This window comes from Thalia democratica, chromosome 1 (genome assembly GCF_965202585.1).
Source record: "Thalia democratica chromosome 1, ktThaDemo2.hap1.1, whole genome shotgun sequence".
NCBI lineage: Eukaryota > Metazoa > Chordata > Thaliacea > Salpida > Salpidae > Thalia > Thalia democratica.
The window spans coordinates 73230338-73253919 of record NC_139165.1 but is presented as its reverse complement, the minus strand read 5'-3'; the positions used below and the strand labels follow the sequence as shown (position 1 = coordinate 73253919).

Below are 23582 nucleotides of genomic sequence, written 5' to 3'. Positions count from 1 at the left end.
ACAATGATACTAAGTTGCAATATTTCACGGACCTAAAGTTTAATATTAACTAAAATTCATCCTACATAGAACAATAGTTTTTTTTTTGTTACTTTTGGTAAAAACTTGATTCACTTTAATAGTTTAACATTGATATACCAAAGATAAAACTGTTTAACTCCCAGCCACTTTTGTCCGGAAGGAACAGCTGACCCGAACTCAAATCCGTGCGAGGCAGGAACGTTCACAGATGAGTACAATTTGAAAAGCAAAGACGAGTGTTTGCCATGTCCCATTAGGTTCTATTGTCCTGAAGGTTTGTGTTGTTACTTACTGTAAAGAAATATCGTCAACACTCTGAAAACTACTTAATAGTAAACTAAGCTGCTTACATGCAAAAATATGCGCACCTTAAATATCTTAAAAAAGCTTTAACATTTTAGTAATTATGTACTGTTTTAATCGAAAACTAACAGCATAAACTTAATTTAACTTGTCTTTCAAAATTGATCTTAAAAATTGTTAAAGGCACGGGAGGCATGAACTCTCCGCCAGCAAGTTGCAATCCGGGTCACTACTGCAAGAAAGGAACCCCTGACGGTGACGAGTACCCGTGCCCGCCCGGAAAGTGGACCAATATGACCAACCTGGCCAGCGAAGACGAGTGTTGGGACTGTCCCAGGGGATACTATTGCGAGGAAGGCAGCAAAACGCAAGGAAAAGTTTGCCCAGCCGGGTATTACTGCCCATTAGGTTTAGACATTTTTAACTTGAAAAAAAAACCTTTGTACTTTGATTTTTCAATTGCAAACTAAATACTAAAACTGGTAATCAAAACTGATTATTAAAACAGTCAACAATTCGTTATAAGTAGATGTTACTGTTCAGGTACTGGAAACTACTTGGATTACCCATGCAGCAGCGGCACGTTCTCGAACACGACGGGGAACGTGAGAGTTGAGGACTGCGACGACTGCATACCGGGCCACTACTGTGGCGAGGGTCAAGTCGACCCCCAACCGTGCCCTACGTTCGTTGCTTTGTTAAATAACTACTTTGAGAAATATTATTCTTTATTACTGAGACTGTTTAAGCAAACTTGAGAGTTAATAACCTAAAAGGATTTTAAAGTAGTTAAAAAATAAAACTAAACTATTTGTATCTTTTGTTGTTACATTCTAGTTATTGGTTTAAAAAATATTATTATAGAACTTAGACAGAGACAACGAGCTTAAATCTTCTTACTCAAAAATAGGCTTTACAATATTTAGATAATATAACTACAATGTTATACAGTATAAGCTTACCAAGTTATACTTAACCGTAGTAAAAGAAAAACATTTTTTCGTAAGTTTCAAAATGTTTCACTCATTTAGGTAAATTTTTGTTTATTAATCACTTTTTTACAAACAAGTTTTATGAAACTTAAAGTGCATAAGTATTAAAGTCACTTCAGTTATTTTTTAAAATTAATACGTGTTTTGTAACTAATAAGAATTTTTTTGAAAAGTTAGCTTAATTAAACTTGATTAGGGTTTTCTCGATTAGTTTCACTTTTATAGTTTTCCATACTCCTTAAGTTTCTTTAAAAACGGTAAGTTACATTATCAATTTATGTTAGGTTATATTGTCTGCTTTTTAATTTCGAGATTAAAATAAAAGTTCTCGACTTAATAATAAGGAGAATAATCAACTCAAATTTTAAAATTATATGGTTATAAGTTAGGTTATATTGTTATATGCATCAACTTCAGTTTTAATACATGTGTAACTATTATATTTTGTAATTAAAATGGGATGAAGGTAGTCTGCCTCTTTTGATTGTAAAGACCGGACAAAATTGAAAACTTGAATATACAAAAATAAAAAATGGTTAGAACTATCAAAAAAATCAGTCTCAGTCTTATACAAACACTTCGAAGAGATCTTTCGTTTATTAAATAACAAACTTTTTCAATTCTTATTCAAATAATATTCTTATTCATTCTATTTGAATAAGAACTGAAATTGCTTTTTTTTTTCTAATAAACGAAAGATCTCTTCGAAGTGTTTGTATAAAGACTGATACTGATTTTTTGATAGTTCTAAACATTTTATATTTTTATTATATTTTGTAGTAGTGAACTACTATTATGACGTAAGTATATAACCTTTCTCCTTTTAATTGCTTGTATCAAAAATATTATTAGTTTAAAATTACATAAAACAGCAGGTTGTTCAAATGTGCATTCACTCAATTTATATTGCTTTTTACCAGAATAAACTAATAAAAATCTAAAGCTTTTAAATTAAGTCGATGATAAATTCTAGGTTCTATCTTCAACTTAAACAAATTATTTTATCAGAGTTATTGTTTTAAAGTTTTAAAAAAGCGTTTAATGTACGAGAAACAATTCTTAGAAAATTTATAGTTGTGTTAGTTTTAATTTTAACTCATTTTAAATGTACAAAATTTAATTTGTTTTTGATAAGTTAAATACAATACATTGAACGAAAGTTAATATTGAGCCTTTCTAGATAAATACCTACCACAACAGAACTGAACATTGAAGTAAATCTTTCAATGTACACAACCATTGATTTTTTTTAGAGAATTTTTGATTATTACATAATACATTGAATTTTAAACAAACAGCGGAACTTACAACAATCAAACGAGTTCTGGTAATGATCTTTCGTGTCTGAGTTGTCCACCCGGGTTCTACTGTCCAAATAACGGAACTGAAAATCCTCAATCGTGCCTTGCTGGATCTTTTTCGGTTGTTTTAGAATTATCAATTAACTATAGACTTTTATTGGTTTACCCATTTTTGAATGAGAAAAACATACTACGATTTCCAATAGTTTTCAAACAGAATTATTGAAAATTTTAGACAGAGTAAAAAAAGAAAAGTTAAATGTGTTTTTTCACTTAGTCTTTTTAAACTAAAAACATACAATTTTTTTTGATAACTTTCAAAACATAGTTTTACAAAACGTAAAACTTTAAAAAGGTATATTTGAAAACCAAACAACTTAACCATACAAATCAACAGTCTTCTGGCCAAGACGAATGCACCCCGTGCAAACCCGGCAGGTACTGTGACACTGACGAGGTCACTGAAACCGACCTGATAACCAAGGAGTGCCCTGCCGGCATGTACTGCCCGGAAGGGACTTCCACTTCCCCCAACTTCCTCGACAACTCCTGCCCCGCCGGCTTCTTTTGCAGGAAGGCTACAGAAGTTTGTGTTTTGGTACTTTGTACATTTACAACTTTTAGGTATTTTCTCATTAATTTCGGCTTAATTATCTGTATCAAAGCGCGTTAGTTTAAAAAAAAAATTTAAACTAGATTGAAGACTTTAATTTATTATTATTTTTTTAATTTTCTAACATTTGTCCTAACATTTACTTATTTGATTATGGAAATAATAGAAGCCTAATTTGGTGTAAAAAATTATAATTAATCGAGATAAATTTATGAAAAAATGCGAAACAAATCAGGTTCCAGAACCTTGTGAGCCAGGTACGTTCAGTGACAAGGAAGGATTGGAAAATCCGAGTCAGTGCGAGTCCTGCCCGCCTGGATTTTACTGTGATGTACAAAACCTAACTGCACCCGTAAGTTAAATTGATTCTAAAAATTAAAACTTTTGATTTTTTTTTGTTTGTGCATAGTAAACAGTTCTCAAAGCAAAATCACTATATATGTTTTGCAGATACATATATATATTTAAGTCACTAGTAAAAAACTTCGATTTTTTATCTAGACTTTTTAATTCTTCAATTTTTGCAATACTTTTTGCTTAATTTATTGTTTTTTTATAGGCTGGACCGTGTCCTCCGGGATATTACTGTTTGAACAGGACAGCTGCTTCTGACTCGTACCCGTGTCCGGCAGGAACTTTCTTGAACGGGACAGCGGCGGTGTCCAGTGAGAGCTGCACCAAATGTCTTTCCGGATATTATTGCCCCGACCCGGGCACATCAGACCCCATTGATTGTCCTACGGTAAGTATTAAAACAAGAAAACTATATTTTATAAAACAAAGAAGAATCGCAATTTAATAAAACTACTTATTTGATGTAAATAACTTTAAATTTATAAAATATTTAACACTATACAAAATAGTTTTGTTTTAAATTTTTGAGGACGTTTATTTCTAAAAAAACTTTTGAAAAACTTCACTTAATACTTACAGTTAAAAGTGTTAATTAAGCTCGTAATGAACTTCAGGGAAGCTACTGTCAGCCGGGAGCGCTGAAAGAAGAGCTGTGCAGCGCGGGAACTTACAACAACAACACGAACGCTCGAACGTCGGCGGAATGCAGCGAGTGCCCGGGCGGGTACTACTGTCAGGGCAGGGGGAACACAGGTCCCACCGACCAGTGCATGGAGGGATTCTACTGCATCAGCGGATCCGACAGACCTGTGAGTGTTACATCTAATACTCGTAATATTGAACATTTGTAGCAGTTTAAATTAAAAAAATATCTCGCTTTGGTCAATTATATCTCTGAAATAAAGCTAGTTATTGCTAAATAAGGAACACAACTTGCCAACAGGATCCAAGGAACGGCACCATTGGAGATATTTGCCCTGTCGGGTTTTATTGCCCCAAAGGCAGTTCTAATCCGAAAAGCTGTGAGCAAGGAAATTTTGTTGACCACCAAGGTAATATTGTTTTCTTATATGTTAAATTAGTAAGGTGCAAACAGTTGTAGTAAATTTCTATTGCTTTTTTACATTTATTTTTAAAGTATTATTGTAATTTGTGTAGAAGTTCAAAGTTAGATATTTAAAATAATGTTAAACTTTTATTGTTTAGTTTAAAGTTACATAAGGTATAAACTTTGTTTTAGATTTAGACAAAAACCATTTTTTAATCATCATTTAAGTTAAATGCAATCAGAACAGTTGTTTTGAAAAAATGGTATTAAACTTCTTATAAAGAAAAACAAAATATAAAAAAAGTATACTATTAATACTATCAACACATCAAAAAGGTGCCACATCATCGAGCGAATGCATCGACTGCCCGTGCGGTAAGTTTTGTTCCGGCGAAACGTTCGGAAATTGTTCGGCCGGATACTACTGCACCGGCGGGTCTGGCACCCCTGACCAGTATCCCGCCCAACCGGGCTACTTCGCCACCGAGGGCTCCTGCGACCAGATGGTCTGTTCTCCTGGTAAGATTTCTTATGACTTTTACACGGTCAGATTGAATTTTCAATTGAAAATATTGAAATTAATGCTATCTTTTACTTACTAAAGTTTTGAAAAACTACTCAAGTTAGTAACCTTCTGTTTTTATTTTTTTTAATGTCAAAGACTTCAAACAAAAGAAACAAGCTGAATATCAACATTTAAACACCAAGCTATTTTGAGATTTTAAACTCTCTTACGAACAAAGACTAAATGTTTTATATGACAATCATTTAAAAAGTTTTTCTTTTCTTTTCAGGGTTCTACACGCCCGGCAACTTCTTCTCGGAATGTTTGGTGTGTAAGGAAGGAGATTATTGTCCCGACCCGGGGATGAACTACACGAAAGAGTGTCCGGCTGGCAACTACTGCAAGTTGGGATCGCAAAATCCGAAAAAGTGCCCAGTAGTACGTTCTTTAATCCTTTTTTAACTCAATAATTAGAATATTTTTTTTAATAAATGTTTTGCGTTTTCACTTCAAAACAGTTTATAAAATAAGAAAATATATTTTTGTAAAAACAGCTTGTATTAGTAAGTTTATTAATTTAAAAAGCTAACAAAAAATGATAGTTGGAGTATTTCAGGGAACATTCAACAGCGAGACGGGTCAAGTGAGCGAGTTCGACTGCGATCTTTGCACTCCTGGCATGTTTTGCAATCAGGTACGAGATTATATAAAAATAACTATTATGTTGATATTATTATAATAAAATTATTTAAGTTTCTCGAACCGTCCTTTTGATATGTTATTTTTTATTTGAAAACAGTTACTATTATGTTTGCTAGCTTAAGATGCATTTGAAAGTAGTTCAAGCAATGTTAATGTGTTTAAAATAAAGTATTCGTTTAATTTTCTAAAGTATAACAATTTCTTATTTATAGGAACGATGATAGTAATATAAATATTTTTTTAAACTTTAAAGTAGATGCTTAAATTAAAGCGATTGAAGTTATAATAAATTTCAAACGAGCAGACGGGGTTAGAAGAGCCGGCAGGGGGTTGCGAACCCGGGTATTATTGTTTGGAGGGCAGCGACACTCCGACGCCCACTGATGGAATTGTGGGAGGACCGTGCCCACCAGGACATTACTGCAAAAAGGGCACTTACGACCCTTACCAAAACGAGTGCGCAATTGGTAGGTTTTGAGCAGGCTTTTGAACGGAAATAGGACTGTTATTTAGTTCTTGTCATTTTAGCTTTATAGAAGTAAAGCTCAGCAAACTCATATATTTTTATCATTTTTCATTATTTATTCAGAAAAATTAATCTTAGGTACATATAATAACGGAACGTATGGTAAAAACGAATCATATTGCGTCGATTGCAAGCCTGGATACGCTTGTACTGAGCCTGCGTTGGAAGAACCGAACGAGCTATGTTCAGCCGGTCAGTAATTTTTGTTAAATATACCGTATAAGCTAAAGCATACACGCTTCCTTTATGTTTAAAACAAAATGAAATCTGATAACAAAAAATTGTATATATGTATACTGTCATACTTCTGTGTATATTTTTTGTACTGTGATATATTTAAAAGATATAAGACAAAACAAAACAAAAAAACTCTAAAGGATATTATTGTTCTGGTCGCGCACAGTCAAGCACACCAGAGGGAGCTGTTTCGTACGGAGGGGCCTGTACAGCGGGCTACTACTGCCCGGAAGGGTCCAGCTTTCCGAAGATGTGCGAACCTGGAACGTACAACAAGCGGGAAAAGCGGGACAAGTGTTTGACTTGCGAGCCCGGCTTCTACTGTAAAGGTTGATGCTAAAAAAATTAAAAAAAAACATTGGTAAAACTTTAACATACATAAATAATTAACCGATAATTGTACAGAATATATTAGTTTGGTTTTTGGACCAACAATAATTACGAAAAAGACTTAGTTTATAGATGTACATCAAGTATAACTTAGAAAACCTTTTAAACAAATTAATAATGCAAGTAAACAGTATTTATTTTATGATAGTGTTAACTGATTTTGTAGTCAATAAAACTTATGAACATCCTCAAATTAATTACAAAGTTTTATAGTTAACTTGGAAAGCTTAATTTTTGTTTGTGACTAAACACACAAAGTTATACTACAATCATGATGCTTTAATTTTCAGGTGAAGCAAACCAAACGGTTTGTTTGCCGGGATACTATTGTCCAGAGGGAACCGGGGTTGATTTGAAGAGGTGCCCCCCTGGAACCTACAATGACCAAGAAGGCGCCAAATCATTGGACGATTGTTCTCAGTGTGAACCAGGTTAAACTAGTAGTTTTTTTTTCTGGCTTAAAAAGTTTTTAATTTATATATATTTTTATAAGTCATGGTCACCTACTTTTCAATTTAGATCGGTAACAAAGTATCATATTTTTTATAGTGAAAGCTTTTGCGAAAAAGTCGTAAGGTTAAATGAATATTTATCTAACTTTTGTTAAACAGGCTACTACTGTGGAGATTTCAACATGGATTCATCGTTTGTCACACCCTGTGAAGCCGGATATACTTGCAAGTATGCGTAACTAGTTTTTCTTATAAAACAAACTCATACGAACATCAACACCTTCTAACAGATCAGGCGTAAACGTGAGCAGTCCAGGTACGCAGCCTCACACAGGTGACGGTTACATTTGTCCCGCAGGCCACTTCTGTCCCGAGCAGACCTCAGAAGAAGAAGAGTGCGAGCCAGGAACGTTCAATCCGACGGTTTATTTGTGTACAATGTAACGTGTAACTTTTAGTGAACTTATGTGCGATTGTTTTTGACATATGTAATTTGGTGGTACACTTACAAAATTTTTTTTTTTTAAAGTTTATTATCAGTTAAGATATGTTGATAATGAACAGTCGTTGTTTAATCTTATAAACTAGTAAAAAAAAATTAAGATTTTCAAAAACTTATGTCTTGAGATATTAAAGTGTAAACATTTTGTCCGGTTTTAAGTGTTTCTAATTTTAAATGCAAAGTAAAAAATTAGGAGGGTGGTAAATCCAAAGATGATTGCATTCCTTGCTCAGTTGGTAAATACTGCCCTGTATACGGCATAAGTTCGCCTTCATTGAACTGCAGCGCTGGATTTTTCTGTTGCGGAGGCTCCAAATTTCCTACGCCGCTAGGTATATGCTTCGGCAATTTTTTTTCTTTAGGTTGAAAACTTGATATTAAATACTTTACAGGTACCTACGTTAACGACACTTATTGCCCTGATGGTGAGTTTACAGATTCTAATGATTTTAATTTTAATTGTTTATTGCAATTGTTATTAGTTAAAAAAAAACTAGAAAAAATAATAGCTACAAATATTTGTTCAAACTAAATGTTATTAACACAACATAACTATCATCTTAAACAAAAGTCATTTGACAAAAATATTTATTTCAAACAAAACAGAGGGAGGATACGAATGTCCAATAGGTAAGTACTGCCCGGAAGGCACAACGGCGCCGAGAGACTGCCCGTCGGGGACGTACAGCAACACCACCGGGCTGTCCGCTTGCGACAAGTGTCCCGCCGGTTACTACTGTCCGTACGGGGTGCGCGACTACACCACGAACCCTTGCCCGGCCGGCTATTACTGCGAAGAAGGTTTGCCTTGTTTTGGTTTCATAAAGATTAACATTTTTTAGTTATGGTTAAGGTGAAAAAGTTCTTGAAATGGTGTTGAGACAAGTACTAAATGTAACTTTTATTATTAAGTGTATAATGTTTTTATTTTTGATGTTTTTAAGGTACGGAAGATTACAAACTGACGCCTTGTCCTGCTGGTACTTTTGGAAACAAGGAACAGGCGAAAGGAGTCGAGGACTGCCAACCTTGTGAGATGGGAAAGTATTGTCTCGGAAATGGAAACACTACTTTTGATGGAGTTTGCGAAGCTGGTTTGTATTAAAGCAAGATTTTATCGACAACTAAACTTAAAACCCTTACAAACATTTTTTATTTGCATTTTTAAAGCGCAAGTAGATAAAGCTGGAAACAAAACTTGTAAACTTATCTGAAGAAGTTTTATAAAAAAAAAAACTAAATTTAGTGCTTGTTATGGAGTTATTGTTAATTTATTAGGCTTTGATATAAAAAAAAAGTTTATATCATACAAAAAAAAATTAAATTTAACTTTATACAGTGTAAAAGTGAACATTGCCTATACTTTGAGTTAAATTTTCAATACAGGACACTTTTGCATCAGCGGGGCGAGGGAAAGCACGCCTGCGAGCACGACAACCAACTACACCGACCTCTCGTCGGAAAGCTGCACTTGCTCGCCCAACGTCACATCTGGCGTGTGCCCCGTCGGCTACTTCTGCCCGGAAAACACCGGCTACCCCGTGCCTTGTTCGAGCGGATTTTACTGCGACACGCAAGGTCAGTGCGTGAACTATTTAGTTGTAAAAGTGAAAGTATGCGTATTTTTAAAATGCAAGTTATTGGATTTTTGGTGAAAAAACCTTTATTTGAAAAATCTTAGTAGTTATATGATATTTAAGAAAAGTTCAGCAGAAGACTTAATTAAGAAATTATAACTAAGATTAGTTAACTGATATTCTTTCGTTTGTATTTATTTTTTGATCTTACAAAAGTACAGAGGTCAACTTTATTTAATTTACTAAAAAACAGTAAAACTTAGTTGGATTTGAGTAAAACCACAATCTTCTTTTAAAGGTTTTATAAAAAAAATTAAGTGTATGATACAAGTTATTATAAACATTTTTTGAATTTTAATAATTTCTTGATTCTATGTTAAGACTTGTTTTATTAAATAAAAAAAATTGAAAAATTAATATTAGAATACGTATTATCAACAAAAACTGTTTAAAAAAAGACTTTTATTTTAGTTGGGCTTTTGGTAAAAAATGTTTTATAAATCAAACACTGTAATACTCAATAAAGTTTGCAAAATCAGTTATTTACACTCATCTTGTAGGAATTTCTGTGCCAACAAAGAAGTGTTCTGGTGGTTATTACTGCGAGTCAGCAGCCGTGACAAGCAAGCCTGTTGACGGTGTTACCGGATACCAGTGTCCAGCCGGATTCTATTGCCGTAAGTTGAACTTTAAAAAAAAATTTCAAACAAATGTTTTTGACCAAAATTTTATTAGCTATCAACTATTATAACTGACTTAAAGTTTATTGAAAACGTTTATTTTACACACTTAAAGTATTTTAAACAACTTTTCAGTCAACAACAAAATTTTAGTTATATAAAACAAACCATTACAGCTGAAGGAACACCTAATCCGAAACCATGTAAAGCAGGGACTTATGGGAACGGCACAGGTTTTGAATATTCGTCACAATGCAAGGATTGCACCGCAGGCTTTTATTGCCCGGGAGTCAACCAAACTTATCCAAAAGATGAGTGTTATCCAGGTAAAAACTATTATGGAAACTATAACTCAATAAAACTAAATAAATCAGTTTGTTTAAACTTCGATATTTGTCATATTTCTTGAACTAAGTGTCCGTACTTTTTTTGTCGGTCATAAAAGATTTATGAACATTGTATGAAAGTAATATAACTTATTGCAAATAAGATTATCTCGTGTTAGATTAGAATCACAATATTATATTTTAAATCGAAAAAAGTGTAGTTTAAGCATAGTTAGTAATTGATAAAAGATTTTATAATAAAAATTGTTATTTTAAGCTAAAAACTATTATTTTGTAGAAAAATAACAGTTTTCAAAGTTTAAGAGTCTTAACGGCAGTTGAATTACTCTTAAATCATAAAAAAACTCAGGATATTACTGTCCACCCGGTTCAATTCAGGGGGACGAAGTTGAGTGCGACGCGGGTTACTACTGCCCCGGTGCTTCCCCAACTCAGAAACTGTGTGAATCTGGGTTCTATCAACCCAACAACGCATCGGACAGCTGCTTGCCATGTGACGCTGGTATTTTTTTTTGCAAAGTACAGTTTAAACAAATCTAAGCTTTCTTTAGTTTAATCAAATAAAACCTTATATTTATGGTAACACAATCGAATGACTTTTAAAGGCTTCTACTGCAGCAAGGCTGACGGACCGATAACAGACTTCGCTTTGTACCCGTGCCCTCTTGGGAGCTACTGCCCGGTTGGCACAACTTCACCAACCAGCAACTTGTGCCCCGTGGGTAGGTACGGAGACAAAACCCAGTTGGAAAGTGCTGATGATTGCGACTTGTGCCCGGCTGGGAAGTTTTGCGGCGTCGAAGGACTTACTTCTGTCGATTGTTTGTTTTGTTCATATTATATATTTTTAATGTTTTTGTCGAAAAATGAGCTTTAAAAAAAGTTTAATCATCTTCACGAATTTCAGTATAATAAAAGTTTAAACGTTTAATTTAAGTTTTAGTTGGCTTCACTGTTAAGCCCTTGCTACAACATGCTGGTATTGAATCTCCAAGTATATTGTTTTTTTAGTGTTGGCACCGTTGTACGATTGCGAAGCAGGTTTTTGGTGTGTCAGTGGTGCAGAAATTGCGACACCTAACGACGGGATAACTGGAACAGAATGTCCAGTTGGACAATACTGCACAAGTGGTTAGTATTATAAATTGCAAAAATATTTGTTTATATAATTTAGCTTAAATAAGTCTATTGAATAACGTAAGTATATTGACTATACTTTAAAAATAGTTGATTTAAATAATGTTTCTGTCCAAAGTTAATAAACATCGTGTCTAAAAAAAAATTTGAGCCATTATTTTGATTTCAATTGTTGTGTAAATCTACATAAGACAGTGTTTAGAAGATTTTATAACTTGAGAAGTACTGAAATAACTTTTTCTGATTCGTTTAAAAAATTAATATTAAATCCCAGTGTAAAAAAATAATGCAGATTATATTTCATTTTTCATATTAAGTGTAAAACCTCTTTAAAAACTAATTTTAAATTTAATTATATTTGTATCTTGTTTAAAAGCTAAAGCAAGAAACGTTTTATAATCAACTTTATAAATGTGTGATTAAGTTCGGTTTAACAAAATTTTCATAATATATTATTTCCCAGGTTGCCTGAAGCCCGAAGACTGTCCTTCGGGTACTTTCAACAACAAAACGGCTCAGAAGTCTGAGGACGACTGTGAAAAGTGTACTCCAGGATATTACTGCGAAACCAGCAAACTAGAAAAACCTACTGGACCCTGCGATCCCAAGTAACTGAAAATTATTTGTTGAATAAAAACAGATCGTTTTTTTAATAAAGCGTTTAGAAAAGCCAATAAATACTTAGAAACAAAAAAAAATCTAATTAGTTTTACACAATTGTAAATAATTCTAAATAAATCTTCTTTAGTTTTAAGTTAGTATACTTCTAAAATAAAAAAAAGTTAATTTATCAATAATACATTTACCAGATACTATTGCCCGCTTGGAAGCACGTCACCTACCGAACAAGACTGCTCTGTGGGCAGTTACTGTGAAGGTGGATCCCCGGCACCGATACTGTGCGAGGAGGGAAGTTACAACCTAGATATGAATGCAGATTCGTGCAAGCCGTGTGAACCAGGACACTTTTGCACGGGTAGCAGTAGCATTGAAGATTGCCCGTTAGGTTAGCGGTTTAATATATTTTAGAACATATCAGTTAATTAATTAAATTATGTTTTACGATTTTAAACAATATAAATATTTTGAATTATTTATAATTTTTCGTCTCTTCTTAATCTTTCTTTTAGTATAAGTGGCCTAAGTTTTGATTCCTGGGTCCAGCGTAGGACAATAAACTTTCAATTAAGAAAAATAAAATCTTTCAATCTTATAAAAAATACAAAAAATATTTTTAATACTTAACATAAACTTTCAATAAAATAATAGGGTATTTTTGTCCGATCGGGACCGGAGCGGTCATTCCCGAGTGCCCGATGGGAACTTACGGAAGCTCGGAACGACTGGAATCGGAAGACGATTGTCAGGATTGCGACGCGGGAATGTACTGTGACGCAACAAAGCTCACGGGGCCGGTCGGAATGTGCTCGGCCGGGTTTTACTGCTCCAACGGAAGTTCTTCTAAGACTCCGCCCGACGATGGTTTGTTTTTATGTTAAAAAACTTTGTATTGCATTAGACAACTGAATTTATTTATACTGTTTCTTTTTCCTCGATACATTTGTAAAGTTTAAATTTAAACTTCTATTACAAGTTTAACTACATAATTGTTTTTAACTTTTTAAGGACATTAGAATTGAAGAGTTATAAATCAAAAAAAAAAAAACTCTTTAAGTTTATCTAAATCAATTATAATAAAAAAGTCTATGTTAAGTTATTATCTTGATATTTTTCAATTATAAAAATATGTTAGTAAAGCATATAAATACTAAAATATGCACTCTTTTACACAACTAATTGTAGTTTTTGCTTTAGTATAAACATTGAGATACAACTTATATATAATTAAAAAATGTTAAATATTGCCTTTTAATTATTAATCAAAGCGCTAATTCAGTTAGATTTATTTCCTTTTACAAAAAAAAACTTTTGTACGACAGGTTACAACGGTTTGTGTTCAGAAGGCTTCTATTGTCCCGAGGGTACTCCGATCGAGCAACCTTGCGAAAAGGGCACATACTCCAACCAGACCGGTAGAAAGTCAAAGGTTTGCGACGGCTAGACCTGACTCACAAATATAAGTACTTTCGTATACTATAAAATAACAATACAGGATGAATGTGCGAAGTGTGATCCAGGAAAGTACTGTCAAACTGAGGGCCTTACAGAGCCGAGCGGGGACTGCTACGGAGGGTACTACTGCACGCTGGGTGCAATCAACCCTGACAACCCCGTCCCTGACGACACCGGTGGTCCGTGTCCGACGGGGTACAGGTGCCCCAACGGGACGTCCCAGCCCCTGTCATGCGACGTCGGTTACTATAACAACCTGCCGGCGCAGACCGAGTGCTTCGTGTGCCCCGCTGGGTTCGTTTAAATTGATAATTTTAACCATTAACCAAAGATGCATAAACGCTACTAAAAAGATATTAAAATAACTTGTTAGCTTATGATAACGTTTTTGTTAAGAACAATACAAATAATACAGTTTTCTAATTAAATACTATACATACTACTAGAAACTTTCTGATAGTCTATATAAATAATAAGTTAGCTATAACCTCAGTTTTTTAAATTAAATACAAAAATGTTTTGAATAAAAGTTTCAAAAAAAAAACTATATTATAGAATGATTTGAATTTTAGTAGAAATAGAGTTAGGATTATTATTTGAACTAGTTAGACTTATTAAAAACTTAACTAATTAAAATGATTTTAATCTTAGTTTTGTTAATACTAAAAATAATCTTAGCTATTATCCTTTAATTACTTTCATCGACTCGGTTCATAATATTAGAAACGAAGTTTATTTTAAATTGTTTAAAAAAATTGTTTTTACAATTATTTCTAAACGTGGGATGAACAGCAATAAAATTTTACTAAAAACATGCAGGTTTTTCTGTCCTGAAAACACGTCGGACCCGTTTGTGAATGTGTGTCCAGTTGGCCACTTTTGCCTTGCAGGAACGTCAGACGAGTACGAGCATCCCTGCCCCATCGGAACTTTCAACAACGGCACTCAGAAAACTTCTGTGAGAGGATGTTTGCCTTGTGACCCGGGTACTGTTAGCTTATTTTTAATTAGAACGTTATTTCAAAGAGCTAGTTTGATTATAAGCAGCTAGTAAAACTAGTTCAGAAGTATCAAAAAGTGGAAATCGTTTTTACTTTTAAATACTTTAGTAGTTTTGTAAAGTAAATAATCTAAATAAAACAATATGCTGTTTTGAAAGAATTTTGTTTGTTTTAAACCAAGTAACAACTGTTTATTCTCAAACAAGCTTAAATAAAAACTTTAAAATTAAACTGAACCGAAAAAACTTCCATTAAAATATATCAAATTTTTGAAACTTTTCAAAGAGTATCAGCTCTTTTATTTCTAAACTTTCAAAAAATGAGGACTTTCTTTATCAAAGCGCACAGCTCAAACAAAAATCTGCTTTGTATTATAGAGCACGTCAACACAATCATCAAGTTTTCATTTAAAATCTTTACACAGGGATGTACTGCAACGACACGGGATTGTTGGAGCCCGTAGGGGAATGCGAGGAAGGGTGGTATTGCCTCACCTGCTCACACTCGTCCACACCGAGCAGTTACAACAACACAGCAGGTTTGCAAGAAACAGCTTGTTTCCTTTTCACATAAGCTTGTATTTTTATAAACAGTTAACTTGAAATCACACACAAACTTCATTTAATAAGGTATTAGTAAAATGTCGATATGAATGAATTAAAATGTTTATAATTTTCTGATAGCGACTTCTTGCCTGTGTCCACCGGAAGAAGACGTGACGTCGGTCGGAGGTCAGTGTCCCATTGGATACCATTGCCCTCCGAAGTCCACTCAACCAGTGCTGTGTCCTTCAGGTTAAATTTTTGTTTTTTTACGTGGAAAAAAAGACACTTTATATTAGCTTTAAAAACATATTATCATCTTTAATCATTAAGTATGTATTTTTTAATAAAGATAAAATTTTTTATTTACTTTAATCAAACAGGGGAGTTTTGTGAAACTGCCGGTTTAGGCACGGTGACGTCAGGAAAGTGCAAGGAAGGATTTTACTGCGTCGGTGGGGCAACATCTTCCACTCCTACCGACGGAGTAACTGGAAACATTTGCCCGTTTGTTTCTTTTCATTTCGTCTAACAACATTACTGTATTTTTTTTGATATACCTCCGATTAAGTGTTGGTATATTATTTAGAATTTTAGATAACTTTGTTTTTATCAGTCCACGAGCATGCTAATCTAAGAGTCAATTTGTTTTGATAAAAGTTGTATAGTTTTGAATTAAAAACTATATACAAAACTTTTGTGTAATGTATAATTTTCATTACTGCTTGAAATACTTTTTGAAATTCTAAGTTTGCTCACTAAATTATTAAAGGTAAAGTTAAATACATAAACAAGTATTTAAACAAACTGCTTGCACTGAAAAAATTATGAATGGTGTTTGTGAAGTAATTGGTACATTTTGTGAATAAACTATTCCAATAAAACTATTTTTAAAATAAGATTTAGTGATTAATATCAGCATTCCGCACATAACTTTTAATATTTTTGATAGTTTGTTTTAGTTAAACACTTTTTTTCATTTAGCTAAAATTGCTTTATGTTGAAATTATCGAACTTAGGACTAAACAATACTTTTTAACAAAACTGTTTTGTTGGTTTGATTTTTGGCACCGTCTATCTTTTCTGCCTTGTTTAGTTTTTGTAAGAAATGAAAAAAATAGCTATGAGTAAAAGCTTTAAGTAGTTCTAAACTTAAGTTAAGTATAGTACAAGTTGTTATTGCTAGTTTAAAGTTATATAAAATAGTCAGTGAAAAAATAAAATAACATGAGGTTGTTTAAGCTATTATCTATAAATAAGATAGCATATTTGTCAAGTTAAAAAAAAAGGTTTTTAAGTAATGAAAAAAAATTGAAATTATAAATTAATAAATAAAAAAATTATAACATACGTATTTTATTTACATTCTATAGTTAATACTTTTTGTATTTATAGACCTGGTCATTACTGTGAAAAGGGAACGCTTGACAAGGAATCTTGCCCACCAGGGTCATTCAGTCCATCGTATGAAAACAAAAAAATTGAAGATTGCGAACAGTGCACATCAGGTTCTTTTATTTGCAAGTGTTGAAAAAATTTTACGGTAATACTAAACAATAATACGAAATAAGATATTAAAACAAATACTTGGTAATACGAAAAAAGAAATTTAATGTGTAATATACATTGTGTATATGTTCTGTTTTTTAAAATTTCAAACCTATATTTTGCTGTTTTCTAACAGGATCATTTTGTCTTGGTGGGCAAAGTAGCACTTCCGGTCTTTGCTTGGAAGGCTACTACTGTCCGGGTGGCCAAAATACTTCCAGCCCGGATGAGTTTTATTGCCAAGAAGGCTTCAAGTGCACAGAAGGATCGAGCGACCAGCAACCGTGCGAAGACGGAACTTATCAGAACGCAATAAAACAAGTAACATATTATAGTGTTAGAGCATATTATCAAATGTATTAATTTAAATTAGAAAATAATGCTAAATATTATAAAAACCAACAGGCAGAGTGCAAAACTTGCCCTCAGGGGTTTTACTGCGAGTCAACTCCAACGTCAGGTAATAATATTCATTCAAAAAATACTTGCTTTGAAAACTATTTATAAAAAAATTCCAGGTACAGTAACGCCAGCAGAGTGCGAGGCCGGGTTCTACTGCCCACCAGGAACGAACCATTCCACCGAGTACCCGTGCCCTCCTGGCACCTACTCTGACCAGAAGAAGCTCAACACCTCCGAGCTGTGCGCAGAGTGCGATGGAGGCAGCTACTGTGTGGGCGGAGGGACCGCCCCCACCGGCTCGTGCTGGGCGGGGTTTTACTGCTCGGGCGGCTCGAGCTCTTATTCGCCGACGGACGGAGTGTCCGGGGACGTATGCCCCAGAGGTTCCTACTGCGAGAACGGTACCGCGTTGCCGGACCCTTGCCCGGCCGGAACCTATGGCCCAACTGAGGGTAAAGCTTAGTTTTGTTTTTATTTTTGAAGCTTAAAACTTAGAAATTTGTTTAAGCTCGTTTCGGAAATAAAAATAAAGTTTAATTTGCTGCTTAGCTGTGAACTGTCAAAGAAAAAGTAAGTTAACTTAACATTTAAATAAAACTCAAAGGTTTAAAGTCAAGAGACCAGTGTTCGAAATGCACTGCTGGCCAGGCTTGTACGCAACCGAGCTTGACTGAACCTAACGTGAACTGTACTTCGGGATATTACTGCCCTGAAGGCTCCAATTCATCGCAAGGTTTGCCGATAAGTAAAATTTATTACTACTAAAACTTTAAACTGGAAAACACAAATGATACCTAAAAATTTTAAACCTTTTTGTATTAAATATTTTCAGAAGTTTAGAGTCCTCTGCCAAGTATGCTATAAACTCAAGGAATCTTTATTTTAATGCTAATTACTATCATTATCTACCAAAAGTTTTATATAACTTTAATACTTTATTAGTGTTTTAATAGAGTCCTAAAATATCTGATAAACTTGTATTTTAGTACTTAATTTCAACAGTTATTTAATTAACAATTTAGAAGAAGAATGTCCTGTCGGATATTTCTGCCCAGAAGGTTCTGCATCTCCGAAAATTTGCGAGGACGGAAGCAATACGGATCTACCCGGACAAATTGAGTGTAAGAGGTGCCAAGCAGGGTTTTACTGCGTCGACGATAGTAAAAATGTTGGTATGAGTTGTAAAATGTATTGTGAGTTGGTTAGTGAGATGAGTATTTAGTTTCCATGCTGATTTTGTTTCATTGCCGTTTTCCATTCACAACATTAAAAAATGATTCAGTTGTTTTATTTAGATTTATTACAAGATTTTATTTAAAACATTCTACAATTAAAAAAACTGTTTTTGAGCCGGTTTTTAAGTGAAACAAAATTATATGTATTAATTTTCGGTTTAACTACATTAATGGATAATAGATAATATTTATCTATTTATAGAACTTATGTTGAAGTTTGAGGGTATTTCATTTACATACTAGAAATATTAAACTATTACCATATAAAAAAAATCCGTTATAAAATATTTTTTTATTAACAAACTTAATTCAACATTATAACATAACAAGAAGCAACGAAATCTATAATGACAAATGCAGGGATAACAGAAATGTTAAACAACAAATGAGCTTAAGCACAATTTTTATCATCGTCATCGTCAGAGTCAGAACTAGAAAACTTTTTGCTACGAATTTTATTTGGATCAATGCTTGACTCACCTGGATATTTTTTCTTTTTGTTGAGCTTTGCTTGTAGAAAATCTTTGCCATGTAGACCGCTCATACCATCATAGCGCTTCAAAATAAAATAAATTTAAATCAAGTTAAGCATCGAAAATCTACTTATCTTGTTGTATATGTATTACTTATACTGGGAAACTTAGGTAAACCCATCAATAAAAACTCTTAATTAAATAGAGTGTTTATTGGTATAGAGCATTACAAATTTACTGTACTGGAGTATAATCGTAAAATTAGTTTTACAGTTACTTACTTTTTTGCTAAAGTACAGATATATATAGTTTATAACTGTTTATTTAATAGCTGTTTTGAGTATTACATAAATCCTTAGTTGTCAATTAATACTTTTTAGTTATGTGATGTTAGTAAAACTTTTAGCTCTAACCCATTAACCTTTTCTACTTATTTTTTCATAATTTTTGCGTTTCACAATAAACTGCAAAAAAAAAATTCACTAGGGTATAAACTTTAAAACATAATTAATTTTTAAATAATGGTGGTTTTTTACAAAAAGTTACACTTACTCCAGTTTTATTTCCAACATTAGCTTGAGGCTGTTGCTTCAACTTTTTGGCTGTTTTTGTTGGCTGCTGATTACTAGGTGCTCCACTCCTGCTACCTTTTCCACCATCAACCTTTATAAAATTTGTTTTTATTCTAAGCTGAATAGCTTTAATCGTTTTTTAAAAAGGCAGCAATAGCTATAAGTATTTTTAACTTTACAATTTTATCAGTCATTTATTTGAGAGATATTTAGGTATGCTTAGCCAGTTAAAATTATGAGAAATTATACTACTAATGCTATTAAATTAATACAGTATCTGAAATTTAATATTGAATACTTACCTTCTTACCACCACTACTTTGTTGGGAAGTTTTAGAGTTTCCCGCTGCCTTTTTAGTACCTTTATCTATGAAAAAATTGCTTGATGTAAGATAGCTATTTTGTTAAAATTTAAAGATTTGCTGTTAAACAACAAAAACTAGAAATTTTACTAACCTACTCAACATATTTACTCAACTTAGTGCTTAGATGAAAGCTAGTGTAACTAAATTGACTTAAGATGAAATTAAAAAAATTGATATTAGCACTGTTTTATGCTAGGTATGTTAATTAATTTTTTCTTTAAGGCTTACAATAAATTAGCATTTGTTGTATGGCAAAGTATGCATGTCTATTATATGTAAAATATAAATCATACTAACCCATTTTACTCAAAGCCTAACAACAAATTTAATATTTAGATGATAGCTAGTGCAACTAAAATGAATAGAGATCAAACTATTACTACAAGTACTAACACTATTTAATATTTGATTCAATCTTCGAATTCGTTAATTTGATAAGAAGAGCTAAGCTTGTACAAACTGGTTTTAATTGAAATTGGTGTATGCTTTTTTATCGGTGTTTAAGTTATTTCAAGTTATATAAGGTCTTTTACTTGCGTAACATGTAAGCTTTTAAGTTTAATAAAATAATATTTTTGTAATTTATAACAAACAAACTTTAAGTTTTATAAAAAAATTCAAACCTACAAATTACGTTTTAAAACAAAATACTTTAGGCTTTTAATTGGTTTACTTCTAGGTTAACAAGTTTTTTCACTAGTTTTTATGCATTCAACTCACCTTTTTTGAAAAACTAGGTTTGCCCGCAAGGATCTTTTTGCCCCGAAGGTACTGGCGAATTGATCCCGAGCTGCACCGCGGGTTACTATGGAAACAGAGAAGGTCTGACCAGTGAGGATGAATGCACCCCTTGTGGCCCTGGAAAATATTGCTCTACAGACGGACTTACCGGCCCTGAAGGTTTGTTTACGTTACTTAAGTTTTTACTTTTATTCAAGATAATTTTGTATTTATACTTTATATAACTGTTTAGTTTAGACTGTGATCATTTCTATAATACTATAGATAAATGTGTGATGCTATTGTTAAAGTTTGAACTAATTTATAACAAAATTTTCAAATATATACAGTTTAAGTCTTTTAAAACTTAGCAAACAAATTTTTATTTCAATGTTCAAAACATTTAAAATTTGTATAATTAAAAAAAGTCGATTTTGCCGTACAGGCGATTGTTATGCTGGTTATTATTGTCGAAATGCTTCCATTTCAAAAACACCATCTTACAAGGGAGATGCAGCAAGCAACGCCGGTGTTTGTCCACCTGGATTTTACTGTCCGAACGGTTTGTTTCATTTTATATCTTAATTTCTACAAGAACAGTCATAAAAGCTTAAAAGGTTATAAAAACTTTAAACTAAGAAGCTTTAATTTAAAGTATTACAGTTATATCGTACATTAAGTTAATGATAATTTTGTTGAACAAAAACGAAAAGAAATAACAAAATGATCAAGAAAAAAAGGGTATAAGGAACTGGTGTACAAAAAAAAATTCGGGCATTTTGTAATACACAGCATGCTTAAATTTACTATAATAAGGTAAATAATAGTTTTTTATAGTCGAAACTTAAACTTTAAAGAAATAAAAATCACAATAATAACTAAAAAAACTTAACAGCAATTAACAGATTAAAAGTTGAACAATAGAAACTCAATCATGTTAAGGAGTACTTGCATAGTAGTTTTATTGTATTTAAATGAAAAAGTACTTCAAAAAAAATTAACTAGACATGTAGACAACTATGACAACTAGCTAGTACAATTTTATGTTAAACTAGGAAATTTTAGTAATCAACCTAAAAAAGTTTGTTATAAAAGTTGAAATTATTTTCCGTAATTTTTGTACCTTATTTCAACAGGCACAGGCGAGCCATACGCCTGCAATGCGGGCAAGTACCAGCCTGACTGGCAGCAGGAATCATCAGACTCGTGCCAGGACTGCTCTCCGGGACATTACTGCGAAACTAGCGGTCTTGCGGCACCTACCGGACAGTGTTCTGCTGGGTACTACTGCGTTTCCGGATCGCAGAACGAAATTCCCATTCTAAGTGTTAGCCATGTTTTTTATGCTTATGGTGCTAAAAAACTTGTCATAAAAGCGCAAGAGCATTTAAAATCTAGCATTAATTTTCTGAACGGCTTACAAAACATGTTTTTGCTGTAATAAAAAATACTTACAATACTGTACTAGTTGAGACGTTAAAACAAAGTTTTACTTACAGATAAACGGAGATGAGTGCCCACCTGGTACCTACTGCCCTGTTGGTTCGGCGGCCCCTAAAAACTGTTCAGGAGGCTCGTACGCTGCCAACAAGCAGAGCGAGTCGTGTAAAAATTGTCCTGCAGGTTATTATTGTGGCGAAGGGGCTTCTGACAAAACTAAGTGCGGACTTGGCACGTATTGCCCTATTAACTCCGCTTTTCCCAGACAATGTCCCGTGGGCACTTTTAGAAATGAAACAGGTGATGGTTTTTTTCTTCTTCAAGGTTGTTTATAAAAATTAGATGTAAACATTAACAGCTAAATTATGGATAATTTTTTAAAAATATAACCTGTAAGAAGTTAAGGTTGACCTGAACTAATACAATTATTGTAATTAAGTAATTTTCTCAATACTTTTTTTAAGCAAAATAACATATACTTTCAAATAAGCTGTTTTTATGGTGGGTTTTATTGTTTTTTAGGTGGGAAGGCGTTAGATGATTGCTACTTGTGCACAGGAGGATTTTATTGTGACGAAGAAGGATTAAGTGAACCATACAAACTGTGTGATGGAGGATGGTGAGATAAAACACCTTTATTTTAGTTATTAGTATTTGTTGTAACCAATATTACAATAATAGATAGTAATCAACAATACAAAACAAATAGTTGAAAAACTTAACTAATTATTTGTTCTAATACTAAATCTTTTGTTATCCGATTTCAAAAACATCTTTGCCAACTTATAACTAAAATCAAAGTCATCTAAAACAATTCTCTTGCGTGACTTTGCTTAATAAACTATGAAATTTGAATGGAAAACTACAAGGAAATAAGTAAAACTTTTTGTTGCAACAACGCTTTTACAAGGTACTGCACACTGGGAGCTGCCAGCCCACGACCGGAAAGCGACGAAAACTTCAACATTTCCGGGTGCATGTTCCCGAATGGGGGCGGGGGGAGATGTGAGGAGGGTTTTTACTGCCCGCAAGGATCCGGCGTGCCTACTCCTTGCGATGCCGGTATGAATGTTTTGTTAACTATTAGACCATGAAAACTTGTTAGAGTATTTATTGAAAATTCCGTGTTAGTCTGTAAACTTATTGTTGATAGAAAACGTATCATTTCAATATTTTTTATTAATTAAGAAAAAACATCAATGTTAGTAAGTTATCAGTCAGTTTTATTTGAAAAAAAAAGTTTGAAACTTACAATTTTTTGTGCTAAAATAACTTAGCTAAGTAAATAATTTTTTACAAGCCTTTTTAAACTTAAATATTAAGTTGTTGTACTTTCAGGATATTTTTGCAACGTTTCGGGGTTGTCAGAGGTTTCTGGACCTTGTGAGGCGGGTCATTATTGCTCTAGTGGCAGCAAAGAATCGAGACCAGTTGGGAAAATTTACGGGGACTTGTGTCCGGCCGGTCATTTCTGCCCCGAGGCAAGTCCATCACCTACACCATGTCCATCGGGTAAGAAGCGAT

General features: G+C 33.2%; 1 protein-coding gene across 1 annotated transcript in view; it reads left to right on the top strand.

Annotated features, from left to right (window-relative positions):
* LOC145838968 (uncharacterized) overlaps window positions 1-23582 on the top strand; it is a 75496-nt gene that overhangs the window by 23574 nt on the left and 28340 nt on the right. Inside the window, 50 exon segments of the mRNA XM_082946587.1 lie at window positions 165-295; window positions 508-732; window positions 868-1009; window positions 2615-2738; window positions 3015-3195; window positions 3452-3582; window positions 3790-3972; window positions 4199-4393; window positions 4528-4636; window positions 4969-5151; window positions 5427-5575; window positions 5754-5831; window positions 6144-6306; window positions 6444-6557; window positions 6743-6931; window positions 7283-7423; window positions 7604-7673; window positions 7735-7867; window positions 8140-8278; window positions 8339-8371; window positions 8553-8747; window positions 8891-9040; window positions 9333-9524; window positions 10084-10200; window positions 10380-10529; window positions 10900-11052; window positions 11156-11371; window positions 11562-11681; window positions 12151-12295; window positions 12497-12693; window positions 12957-13169; window positions 13628-13734; window positions 13801-14054; window positions 14580-14746; window positions 15186-15299; window positions 15445-15555; window positions 15687-15810; window positions 16699-16811; window positions 16988-17172; window positions 17257-17311; window positions 17370-17705; window positions 17858-17986; window positions 18276-18421; window positions 20636-20798; window positions 21064-21180; window positions 21755-21945; window positions 22118-22358; window positions 22581-22677; window positions 22969-23120; window positions 23397-23570. Coding sequence (XP_082802713.1) covers window positions 165-295; window positions 508-732; window positions 868-1009; window positions 2615-2738; window positions 3015-3195; window positions 3452-3582; window positions 3790-3972; window positions 4199-4393; window positions 4528-4636; window positions 4969-5151; window positions 5427-5575; window positions 5754-5831; window positions 6144-6306; window positions 6444-6557; window positions 6743-6931; window positions 7283-7423; window positions 7604-7673; window positions 7735-7867; window positions 8140-8278; window positions 8339-8371; window positions 8553-8747; window positions 8891-9040; window positions 9333-9524; window positions 10084-10200; window positions 10380-10529; window positions 10900-11052; window positions 11156-11371; window positions 11562-11681; window positions 12151-12295; window positions 12497-12693; window positions 12957-13169; window positions 13628-13734; window positions 13801-14054; window positions 14580-14746; window positions 15186-15299; window positions 15445-15555; window positions 15687-15810; window positions 16699-16811; window positions 16988-17172; window positions 17257-17311; window positions 17370-17705; window positions 17858-17986; window positions 18276-18421; window positions 20636-20798; window positions 21064-21180; window positions 21755-21945; window positions 22118-22358; window positions 22581-22677; window positions 22969-23120; window positions 23397-23570 — 7637 coding nt within the window.